The 13,199-nt window shown below is 37.8% G+C and overlaps 1 protein-coding gene across 1 annotated transcript; it reads right to left on the bottom strand.

The window, feature by feature from the left end:
- Window positions 1-4,426: 4,426 nt before the first annotated feature.
- On the bottom strand, window positions 4,427-12,616 carry LOC105711907 (tripartite motif-containing protein 64C-like). The gene is made up of 7 exons (XM_012444814.2): window positions 12,502-12,616; window positions 9,573-9,993; window positions 8,948-9,043; window positions 8,017-8,247; window positions 7,229-7,251; window positions 6,165-6,262; window positions 4,427-5,113 (listed from the first exon to the last, which is right to left on the bottom strand). Exons 2-7 carry the CDS (start codon window positions 9,987-9,989, stop codon window positions 4,620-4,622), a joined length of 1,359 nt encoding a protein of 452 aa, XP_012300237.1. The 5' UTR covers window positions 9,990-9,993; window positions 12,502-12,616; the 3' UTR covers window positions 4,427-4,619.
- Window positions 12,617-13,199: the final 583 nt, after the last annotated feature.

Raw genomic sequence — 13,199 nt, 5'->3', positions numbered from 1 at the left:
CTAATGCATACTTCCCCCTACAAAGGCCCCATGTTATACTCGTTATTCACCCTCCATTCAAGATGTGATTTTATTTATTTATTGAGACAAAGTCTCACTCAGTCTGTCGCCCCAGCTACAGTGCAGTGGCATGCTCTCCCTTCACTGCAATCTCTGTCTCCTGGGTTCAAGTGATTCTCCTGCTTGGGCCTCCTTAGTAGCTGGGATGGCAGGCATTTTCCACCATGCCTCACTAATTTTTGTATGTTAAGTAGAGACAAGGTTTTACCATGTTGGCCAGGCTAGTCTTGAACTCTTGACCTCAATTCATCTGCATTCCTAGGCCTCCCAAAATGCTGGGATTACAAAAACAGCAACTAAATCCTGGAATGATAACTGGGAGCTTGCCTAGAATCTGCAGTGATTATCTTCCTTATAACAAAGCAGAAAGCCTCCCTCAGAATTATCTGGGCTGTCATCACTCATTGTCCAGACCTGTTAACAGACTCCTGTAACCCAGCACTGAGAGTCTCAAATGTGCTCCTCCAGTAATGCAGTAGAAGGCCTGAGATTCCACGTAAATAGTATCCTTGAGTCCCTGGAGATTTTTAAGTTTCAAGAATACATAGATCCTATGAACTTTATGTTTTCTAAATCTCAGATTATGTGAGGTGTTTGGACAAAGTAACTTCAATGGTGATTCCACCATTGAGACAGAAAATCAATATAAAGAATTATAATCTCAAAGTCCAGAATGAGAAAAAAAATATTTTCGTGTAGCCTCCTTGTAACTGCCTGATTTTTCTGTAGATATAAGTACTAGAGGACAAGCTCTGCCTGATGTAGCTGGCCTAGACATATATAGATGTATTAACTGTAGAAGAATCATGCCTTTCAGTATGGCTACATAAAATATTGAGTTGCTGATCTGAGACAAGTTCTCACTCTGTCACCCAGGTTGGAGTGCAATAGCGCAGTCAGAGCTCACTGCAATCTCAAACTCCTGGACTTAAGCAATCCTCCCAACTCAGCCTCCTGAGAAGCTGGGACAACAGGTGCACACCACCACACAAGGCTAATTTTCTTTTTCTTTTTGGTAGACATAAAGTCTTACTATGTTGTCTATGCTGATCTCAAACTCCTGGCCTCAAGTGATTTTTCTGCCTTGGCCTCCCAAAGCACTAGGATTATAAGTATGGCCACTGTACCCAGCCTTAGATCACATCTTTTAATACACATAGCTTTCCAACTAAAAATATTTTATTACAATTCTCTTAGTTTAGCAAAGCAATATTGTTACTGACCTAGTCTTCACTTGATTTCAGCTTACATACAAAAACAAAATTACCTTTATTTTTAATCTTATGTTTTATTTTATATTTTCGAAGTGCACAGTATGTTGTTTGAGATACATATACATAATGAAGTGATTACTATAATCGGGCAGATTAACAAATCCATCATATCACTTAGCTATGCTTCTTTTTAATGATAAGAGCACCAAAAATCTAGTCCCTCAGAATATTTCCCAATACAATATAAGATTATAAAAATACCTACAGGATGTACATCAGACTCATTTATTCTACATTACTACACCTTTACAACTTTTGCCTTTCACCTACCTATTTCCTTCCTACCACTCTAACCAATGTAATCACCTTTCTACTTTCTGTTTCTATGTATTCAATTTTAAAAATAGATTTCAAATACGAGTGAGGCCATAAAGAATTTTTCTGTGTGTCTGTCTTATTTCACTTAGGAAAACTACCATTTCCATGTCTCCTAAATTTAGTACAGAAATAGACTACTAGTCAAGAATGTGTCTCAGTTTTGTTAGCTTATTTTTTCCTGTTTACTCTCTTTGTCATTTTTTTCTTTTTCCAATTAGAAGAATCAAAATTCTTGAATTAAAAAAACATGTAACCAAGCTACTGATAAATAATTTCTTTTAGGGACAAAAACCCAGGAAGTTCAAGAATTCTGAGTTAATGATTGACAATGTTCTTAGTGGTCTCTCTTTATTTCAATTGTAAGTGAATCTTGGTGATAACCTAACATAAATCCTGAATGGTGAAGAGAATAAATAAATTAGGTATCCCTAGGAGCATCAATAGAATAAGAATCTCTTGGTTAAATGGGAAAGAAAATATGCTAAATAGATACAGAAACTCTTTCATCTTCCAAAATCAGTCAACTACTAAATGACTGTAAAGTCTCAAATTCTGTCTTTCTGTAAAAGTATATCTAAGCTGACTTAGAAGAATGACAGTAATATATATATATTTTGAAAACTAGGAACAAATAAGATAACTAAATTAGGAGGCATTGACTGTTGCATAGAGAAGTTTTAGCATCAATAGAAAAGCTCAGGAAACACAGGTGAAAATCAGAAAGGAGTGCTGAGTTGAAGTTCTAAGGGGAATAATTTCATCATCTCAGATCACTTGGAAAAAAGCAGCAAGTCCGAAAGAGGCCAATGATAAGTTTTCTCTCTGCAAACTCCTACTATGCTGCATGAACTATGTGGAGGGAGAAGAGAGACAATTAATATAGAATCTATGTGGTATGGAGTAAAAGAATCAGAGCCCATTTCTGATAAGTATTTTCAAAATTTGGAGAATTATTCCTAACTAAATCATCCACTGAGGAGACGAAATACAAGTCCGATGTTTCCCGCCACCTAACCCTCAGCTAGCCAGGATCTGAAAAGGAAAGCAGCCCACACCTTGACAGTCGTAAAAAGCAGGGTTTACCTACTCTTGAATATTGAGACCTGGTGCTAACTTCAGCAACACCTTATCTGTTTTGTTGAGGTCCTGCTTTGTTTCACTGAACCAATCTCTTGGGTTATTTTCTGTTGTGTCAGTCATTTAATTTTTTTCTAAACCAAATGATAAAAATAAATATTTTTTGTGTGTAGACAGCATTCCCAGATATATCTGACAACTTGATGTGCCACATGTCTAATTTTGAAATGACACGGTGGCAACAAAAGTATTGTGAAAAACACCAGGTCATTTCCTTAAAGCCAAATACTGCTGTCCCTCTTTCTTTTCTTGCAGGTTTTCTGTGCTTGGGACATGGCATAAATGGCAGTTTCTTGCACACAGAGATAAAATTCAGTTGTTGAAGATGTAAATCTTCTTAACCAACTCCTATATTGCTCCAAACAGGTGAGAGGAATGCACCCGCTCAATCATTTCAAATTCGAGGTCTTTGTCAGAGCAGACAAGCTGGTGCCGTAGGAGACAGCTATTACATTCTATTTTACAATTTTCCATTCTATATCATCTAGATTCTTATTTAAAATGTCAATTAATTTTGTTCTTTCTACTGCATAAGGAGATTGATACCACTTTATGCTCAGTAAGTAATTAAATGTATATGTCAGTTTTAATAATGACAGTCTCTATTATTCTAAGTTCTGTTCCTGTTCCCCATCATTTTATATAGGAAACTTCATCTTTCACTAGTTTATATTAAAAAACCTAAGACAATTGAAATCAACCCTATGGAAAAAAATGATGCTATAATTATTTTAAACCCTAATAGTATTATCTTCGCTTCTGAATCTAAAAATAGGTCTATTTGTTATCTTTTGATAGCTATTCATTAGCATGTTCTAGTCTATTTTGTTACATAAATTTTGGAGAAATTTCTTAATGTTAGAGTAATATTTGTACATATTAACTCCTCTACTTATCCATTTATTCATCTTATTTATACTGTAATCTATTCTAAAAATTGCATTGGATAACGGTAATTGTTAGCAAAGAAGGAAAATACTGTGTTTGCCCCCTTGGAAGGGGTAGTAATAAGTGTAAGAGTTTTCTGAATATTATGGTCTGATATGCTATACTCAGAGAGGATGAAAGAGCAGAGTGACCCAGCACTGAAAAACTATTGTATGAGCTGAAATGTGATTAATAATTAGGATGATAAGAAATAACACAGTGTGTGAGATCAACTTAATTTGGTCAGAGGTAAAAAGAAAATAAGCACTCTGCTTTATTCTTTGTAAGATAAGATATCCACCACTTCATTTTCCTACCCCAGTCTGGTTCAAAAAAACAAGTAAGACAAATGATTTACAGTGTGTACAAACTTTGAAAACATACTCTCTGAAAAAATAGCAGATTAAAAAAGACCCTCATATGGTGTGATTTTATTTACCTGAATGCACAAAATAAAAAGTAGATTAAGTGTTGTGAAGAAACGGGGGAAGGTGAATGGAGAAGAAATGTTAATGGGTATTGGGATTCTTCTGGAAGTGACAAAAATGCCCAGGCAGCAGATAGTTCTGATGGCTGCAAAAGTGTGATACACTAAAAACCTGTGAATTAAATACATTAGAACAGGACTTTCATGGTAAGTGAATGGATCTCAAACAAACTTGTTACAAAAAAAAGACTATAATTTATGTTCTAGTAAACACTACACAATAATTTATTAAAATAACAATTAACAAAAGTATACAATCAGGGTGGTTATTTCATTTATAACCATAAATTACATTCCATGAAGTTACAATGAGCTCACAGGCTCTCACATATAGAACTGTATCCTCACATAAGGTCTCAGGACACTATTTACCTCATTTATGGAAGGTCACAATAAATCATCACGAAACCAAATTTTCATCTGGAACCTAAGCAAAAGAAAGGTCTCAGAGGGGAAGAGAAGGAGGAAGGAGGAAAACCATAGATAAGAGAACCTTGATAAACATCAAAGAAACTCACAGCTCCATTCTCATAATCCAGAAACACCCCAACCTGACCCTGAGGCCTTTGCACATAATGAACTATATGTGGACTGTTGGTGGAGAGACTATACTGATTGTTACTCTTTGAGGAAATTAAAAAGAACATTTCATCAGAATCAATAATGATACTGGTATCTGCTGTCCTGGAATCTTTGCAGACTCCCAGAATCCAGTTGGAAGAGCCGGTCACATCCACTTCCCAGTAATGCCTGCCGGAGGAGAATGCTTGAGCTCCCCACATGGCAAAGCTCTCCACTCCTGGGGGATCCATGGGTGCACTGCGATGGTCATCTCCAAATATCACTTGTCTCACATCCTCAGAAAGGCTTATGTAGCAGGGCGTCATTTCTGTATTCAGAGCAGTGTGCACTGCCAAGGAAAAAATACAGTATCAGTGAGGGCTATGAGAGGCAGAGGCTCTGTGGTCCATTTATTCACTTCATTTGATCTTTTTCCAAGAAAATACAGAATAAAGGAAGCCAGAAGAATTCAGCCCCATGCATCCATGAAGATGAAATATTACTACAACTCTACAGCACATACAATTATGTATTATTCTTTAAATAATAGAGAAAAAATGTGACTGTATCACTGAGTGAAGTAATGATTCAACGTCTATCTCTGCATAGTTTGTTTCAGGACATATCTAAATATTTTTTTATTCTTTAGCAGAAAAATCTTCTTGTATTATTTGTCTTTAAGATCATCAGTAGGTAGACATCATTTTGTTGTGATGTATTTATTGGAATGTAAATTATCAAATATTTGGTAGAAATTAACACATGTAAAGTAGAAATTTCTGAAAAGAATGTTCCGGCTTTACATTATCCATTTAACCCCCGATTCAATCCTGCCTTCTGCTACCTAGACCTGCTCTCTAGAATGGGCCTAACATGGTTAGGCCAAATTCACGGATCCCTCACCTTTCAGTTGTTATGAGATGTATCTGATGGCATTGCAATTGTCCTGATTATGGATATTGTAGTCATTTTCTTTGTTGATCAAAACTTCCTGATTTTATAAATAATAAAGGCCACTTGCAGAATGCATATAAATGTACTTAGAATAGAACCAGCTAAAAGCCACTATGCTAAATCTAAGCCTTCAGAATTGAATTATAACGAATAAACATGAAATACTGATGCCACCGTGAGAACCAGTGTTTTCATAACCACATGACCTGAATATTCTTTGTCCTCTTATTCTGCAGATACAATATGTATCTTGTTTCACATTTTTTTCAAACTGTAGAGTTTTGATCATTGTAATATTACTATGCAGGTAGAGAAGATGCAAATGTTTTAGAAAACTGTATATTACCTACATGTCAAAAATCATAAGACTTAAATGGGAAAAGCCTCAACCAAGGGACACAATAAGGAAAAAAGATGAGGCTGGACTGCCAAGCAGGGGCTCTTACCTCTGAAGTTGTTGAGCATGTTTAGGACTCCAGTTATGCCCCATGAAGTGAGCTCTGGGTTCACCGGCTGGGGCTTTTGCATGTGTGCCAAATAAGTCCTGAAAAAAAAATGGCCTCAGATATACTTCCAAGCCCAGAGCTAATCGCACAGTCGTACAAAGATACTGTGTTTTCATAGAAGATGTTTCCTCAGAATTCTGCCAGTTTTGGTTAACTGGGTATACATTCTATTCTATTCTCTTGGGGACATAAGGATGTTACTTTTTCTAAATTTTACTCACATAAAAACTCAATTTCTCCAGACATACTCTTCTCAGACATTACACAACTAGTAAAGGCATTAAAAGTCATTGCCTATCTCTGTCCATCAGACCCCCTGAGAATATTCAGAAATCCTGGAAATATTTCAGAGAGCAGAAAACTCAGACCAAAACCTTTGGGACCTCACTAATGCTAGTCTGCATCTAACAGAGAATGCTCCATGAGACAAAGGACTTTAATCTTTTGTGCAAAACAAAGGAGTCTAATTCCAGCCTGAGAACCCTGCTGCTGAGAGTCCTGAGGCAATCATTCTCCTTAGGTCTTTCCTACAACTGGGTGTATTGTGATGGAGCAGGTCCCGGTCACTGATGCTTTTGGGAACTAAGCTCCCTCCTCAGCCCATCCTTAGGAAATCTCCCTCCTACCTCTGTCATTTTTCCCTTCCAGCCCTCTAGAGTAGAAGACACCGCTATGATTCCTCTGAGTAATTTTTTATAGAGATCTGTGGGTTGGGGCTGGACAGGATGGATGGATGGCAAATTGTTTTTAAGTATATTTGAATTCATACAAATTTTAAGATGAAAACTTTCCAGACCAAAGAGAAAAAGACCTCAGGGCCTCTTTTGAAACAAAATAAAAAATAGCCACTGAGGATAATGTTAGTAGCTCAAAATGTATACATACACTTCATTAACAAGAGAATTACCTTTTCAGAAATAACATTATTTTGGTGCAAACTCACCTTGCCAATACATTTCCCATATTACCTTTTCAGAAATAACATTATTTTGGTGCAAACTCACCTTGCCAATACATTTCCCATATCCTGCAAAGAAATAAAGGATAATGTTAATTTTGAAAGTATATTCCTTCTACATGTTTTCCCATATTCGTTTCTTTTTGTTTCGGTGTTTTAAAAATGCATATTTCTTATTCCCCTCTAAGGAATCATTCCAGGCTACGTTAATAATAGAACTTCAACTAAACCATGAAAGGCTTCATCGGTGGACCTTAAGAGGACAGGAGCTCAGCCAGAGATTGTGGAGTCAAGCAAGGATATCTGCATTTCCAGTGGCACTAATTTTCTAATCTTATTCCCAAGGAAAGGTCTGACCACACATAACAGCTATTAAAACAAAACAGAGAACCATATTAGACACAGAGTAGACTGACATTGATGAGCAGCTTTTACAAACCTTGCCTAGGCAAGGAGAAAAGCCTCAATGTCTTCAGCAAATCACTCTTGTATGGGACATCAGAGAGTGAGGAGGAACTACGGCATATAAATGGAGTATTAGTAACCTTCCCATGGCCTGGAGTTCTGCTGACTTTGGATAACCTCTCTGTGTGGATACTACTCCTAATTATATAGAAGAGAAGTTTTTCATATGTTATCTGCTACAATGGCAAAAACTTTCCAAAGATTACCAAAGTATGCGGTAATAAATGACTGGACAAATGTAATGATGAGCATCAGAGAGCATGTGCCACTTAGCTGACAGTAGTGACATATGCAGGTGGCATTTCCACGTCCTGGCAGCATTGTCCAGCAAAGACTTCCTGTGTCTGAGGACAGACCCTCCCTCCTCACCTGGGACAGCTCCGCGTCAGGCATGTGGCACATCTCCCACAGCTCTCTGTACTTGTCTTTCATCCTTCCTAAATGCTGGGTAATTCGCACTTCACTGTTTTGCAGTTGTTGGAAAAGCTCTTTTCCTTCTCTGTCCAGTGCCTGCAGATGAAGTTGTTCCTCCTCTTCAAGAAATTCATGCATCTTTAGATACTGAATCTTGATTATCGCCTTCCTTAATTCCACATAGTTCTGTAGAGACATTTGGTTAAAAGGATTACATGTTGTCACTCTCACAGAAAACTGCAAATAATTATATTCTGGGTATAATCAAGCAGTTTGATAAATTTTCTGCCTCACTCTTGCAAGGAGTCTTGAGTAGTTACTATTTATTCTGCCCATTTTTTTCAGTGTTCTTATTCTCTCTCCCTGTTTAAATCAAAACCTACATAAAGACTCCTAGTTTCTCTCCCTGTCATGCTTCTTCACAGTTCTTACCAAGTCAATGATTTCCCCGATTAGGTTTTCCCTTTTAGGTTTTTTCCCATGCTTGATTCTCCTAAATGTTATAAAAACCTTTAGCCTTACATTATATTATGCAGATTGATTTTTTTTACTATATTTTTCTTCTATATACTATTCTATTTCTTTCCTCTTCCTCACACTCAACCTTAGTAAAATGTTGTCTCTTTTCCAGTGTCTGAAAAGGTTGATACCAACCTTCAAATTTGAACTAGAATATATAACATGCCATTTAGCCAATATACTAAAATTATTTGGCTAGCTTGTGTGGGCTTCTCTATTTGTGATTCTTATTATATCAGTTGAAATCACCACATTTTTGTGGGATGAAATCACTATCTTTTAAGTGGTAATTTGAATTTAGCTAAAAATTATAAGCCAATATTGTGTTTGTTTGCATAAAAACAAAAGGAACCATTTTCATTCTTACCATTATTGAACGAGTTTTGCTAATTTCCTGATTCAGATCGTTTTGTGTTCCTTGATTGATTTTCCATAAATAGTCCATTTCCTTTATGAGTTTCTCCTGCAAAATAAACAGGAAGCTTAGAAATAATGAAGACAGTATAGTAGATTTCATCTCCTTACCTAAAAAAGAAAGGCTGTAGTTGAAAGAATCATAAATGTTAGAGTGGAGTGGTCAGAGTTTTCCATGTTAGACAAATGTGGTTATAATGATCTGGAAGTGAAAAGTGATAGAAACATAATAGAGAGTTGTAAGGGACCCTTCAGATAATAGCATCAATTTTTTGAGAAACTGGCTTTTATATCATCTGACTTTGAAAAGTGTTTTGGTGTTGGTCACCTCCTACCCGCTCCATTCCACACATTTGAACAATGTTTCTAAGGAAAACTTTTTTAGTGAAGGCTCAAGGCAGCTATGATTAGTGTCAAATTAGTCAGCAACACTGAAAGGACACATTTCTGTCTTATGATTGACGTGCAATAATCACCACCTCCACCATCTGCATTCTCATCACCATCATTATCATAGGCCCTCATCTTTGTGATTTAAGTTTCTGTAGATTTCAAACTGCCTTAGAGGTGTCACGTACCCTGCATTCTTCCGCATCCCATCCTATTGGGCTGTGGCTGTGAGCCATGGGCTCCGGTGACTCAGACCTGGGCCTACAGAGCCATCTCCTGTCAGCCTCACCAAAGAGAAAGAGCTCCTTGGTCTCCTCATGTCGTATACAGATCTTGTCTGAGCTGTCGATGTTTCTCTGAGCTCTGGTCTGTCTGGCAAGAGATGCCAGCTTCTTGAGGGCCACATTGGTTTTGAAGTCGGACTTCTCTGAGATTTCTCTGCATACAGGACAACACATTGGTGCTTTGCCTTCTTCCCAGCAGAGGAAGAGGCAGGACCTGCAAAAGTTGTGTCCACAGGCAATGGTGATCGGGTCTATGAAGTAGTTCATGCAAATGGTGCAAGTGACCTCATTCTGGAAGGCTTGCCGGCTGGCTGAATCCATGTTTCTGAAAATTAAAAAACCAAAAATCTGAGAATTTCTCTTATTTTATTTGTATTTGCCCTGATGATAGGGAAAATAAGGCCAGTAGACAATTTCCTTGGTCTACTTGAGCTCTGTCCAATCTACTCAATAATGTAGCTCCAGCACAAACTGAGACACAGTAAATGCAAACATGCTGGATTTATGAAGTTTTTCCTCCATAGCCATTAAAGATTGGGTCCAGGGCTCCCTGAGATACCAAAATCCTAAGATGTTCAAGTCTCTTATTAGAAAATGGTGTAGGATTTGCATGTAACCTAAACCTAGCCTCCTGAATACTTTATCTCTGGATGACTTTGAATGCCTAATACAATGTAAATGCTGTATAAATATCCGTAATGCCATACTCTTCAGAAACAGCAAGAAGATTGTTAAAAATAATGTACATGTTTAGCTGGAGGCACTCGCTCAAGCCTCTAATCCCAGCACTTTAGGAGCCCGAGGTGGGTGGATCAAGAGGTCCATCCTAGTTAACACGGTGAAACCCAATCTCTACTAAAAATACAAAAAATTAGCTGGGTGTGGTGGCACGTGCCTGTAGTCTCAGCTACTCTGGAGGCTGAGGCAGGATAATCTCTTGAACCCAGGAGGCAGAGGCTGCAGTGGGCCAAGATCTGGCCACTGCACTTCAGCATGAGCAACAGAGTGAGACTCTGTCTCAAAAAAAAAAAAAAATACATGTTTAGTACAACCAATTTTTCTTTCTGTAAATCTTTTTTATCTGAGATTAGTTGAATCCATGGATACAAACCCATGGATATAAAGATTCAACTGTGATTCAAATGAAAAAATGAGAAGAGAGTCCTCATGGTATTATTGTTAAACAAGCCGTGCTCTCAGTCATTCCCAATTACTTAGACATGCTTAAATGCTGGGAAGAGGGTAAAAGTTGGGATGATTTATGAGTCACTTATATAAGCTGATTAACAAAGAAGCACATTCTGACTCTCTTCCTGTCTGTTATTCTCTCTCTCAAGGATTCCATGATGATAATATACAAAAGACACTTAGTATCTATGCTATTATTCTATACTCCCTGCCTCCAAACTCACCCATGAAGTTTTCTTAGCAATTACAAATGAAGTAGGTTTTACCTAAGATTGATTAATCAAAGTGGACTTCAACTGTCAATTCCTAAAATTATCATTCGTCGAATTTGTCCTTTAATAGCAAAACTCTTCCTTTCAATAAATTAAATATAAATAATATCTATTTATTTAGAAAATTTGTTTTCATAGTCAATTCACATTATCAGAGACAACACTTTCACATTCTGAAATAGTGAGCATTTAAACTATAACAGCAAGAATTACACGGTGAAACCCCGTCTCTACTAAAAACACAAAAATTAGCTGGGCATGGTGGCGCACGCCTCTAGTCCCAGCTACTTGGAAGGCTGAGGCAGGAGAATTGCTTGAACCCGGGAGGTGGAGGTTGCGGTGAGCCGAGATCGCACCACTGCACTCCAACCTGGCGCCTGGCGACGGAGCAAGACACTGACTCAAAAAAAAAAAAAAAAGAAAGAAAAAAAAAAACTAATCATCTTCTAAAATAACAAAAAGTGAAGATATGTATTAGGTTTTCTACTCTAAACTAGAAACTCTAGAAATGCAGTTAATGGAAGCATGGCCACCAATTGACCGTTCCCCGTAGTGATGGGGAGGCGCAGTCTCTTGGGACCCCTTACTAGTTGGTTAGCTCTATTTTCTTTCTTTCTTTTTGTTGTTGTTGTTGTTGTTGAGACGGAGACTCTGTCACCCAGGCTGGAGTGCAGTCACACAATCTCAGCTTACTGTAACCTCCTCCTTCCAGGTTCAAGCAATTCTCCTGCCTCAGCTTCCCAAGTAGCTAGTATTACGAGCGCCCGCCAGCATTCCAGGATAATTTTTTTGTGTTTTCAGTAGAGATGGGGTTTCACCATGTTGGCCAGGCTAGTTTCTAACTCCTCACCTCAAAAGATCTGCCGGCCTCAGCCTCCCAAAGTGCTAGGACTACAAACATGAGCTGGCGCGTTAGGCTGGCTAGATCTATTTTCAACAGCTTTCAAGAGTAGTCTGCAAACTGAAAATTGTGAAGAGACACCAGATAGGACTTTTGCAACAAGAATATTCAAAGCGTTTCAACATTTTTAAGTTTTACTGTGCTGTATATTATAGCCATTACTACATACCCACATTTTAGTGAACATTTTAGGTATTTGATAGGTTCTATCATTGCATGAAACTATGGAAAGATATCTTTTCACATTTTAAAAAATCTAACAATACAGAAAATAGTCACATAAAAAAATCAAATAACAAGGGAACACAAACGGTATGTTACAAATTGAAGATACTTTATTTTGATTTGATGTAAATCACTAGGACAGCTGCTCGTTAGCTTAGAAAAGACCCAAGCATGCTGACAGGTAAATTTAAAGTATTTTTAAAAGAAAAAGTAAACATGATGGGTTTACTGTAAATTTGATACTCACAAGGCTACTGTGAATGGTCTGTTTCTAGAAGCTCTGTCGATATCCAGATTAGAAGTAACTCCTGGCGCTCCAAAGCCCAGCAGCCACAAATCCAGTGGATCCTCACTGAAGGAGAAGTCTCTGGACAAGCATCCTTTTATAGTGCATGGGCCCTCCCAAGACCACACCCACTTCCTGAAATTGATTAGGTGGCGCAGAAAGGGGTAAATTGGCTGATTAAATTTATAAAGGACAGAAAACCACACTTGGGGGCTGAAAGCTCTACAGACAACTTTGGGATGAGATGCCAGAAAGAAGTTGACTTAACGCAGGTTGTTCAAAGAAATATTTTAAGTCAAATAATTATTTCATTAAATATGTTTTTATATTTCACTTGCTAACTTTTTTTTTTTTTTTTTTTGAGATGGTGTTTCACTCTGTCACTCGGTTTGGAGTGCAATGCTTGACCTTGGCTCACTGAAACCTCCGACCCCTGGGTTCAACTGATTCTCTCACCTCAGCCTCCCAAGTAACTGAGATTACAGGTGCCTGCTATTATGCCCAGCTAATTTTTAGTAGAGAAGGGATTTCACCATGTTTGCCAGGCTGCTCTGGAACTCCTGAGGTCACGACCTCCCTCCTCAGCCTCCGCAAATGCTGGGATTACAGGCATTAGCCACCATGCCTGACTGTATGCTAACTTTTAAAATTTTGTTTCT

This window comes from Aotus nancymaae, unplaced genomic scaffold (genome assembly GCF_030222135.1).
Source record: "Aotus nancymaae isolate 86718 unplaced genomic scaffold, 86718_ANA_hifiasm-v0.15.2.pri h1tg000059l, whole genome shotgun sequence".
In the NCBI taxonomy this organism is placed as follows: domain Eukaryota; kingdom Metazoa; phylum Chordata; class Mammalia; order Primates; family Aotidae; genus Aotus; species Aotus nancymaae.
Note: the sequence above shows the minus strand (reverse complement) of the source record. Positions and strands in the feature narration are given on the sequence as shown.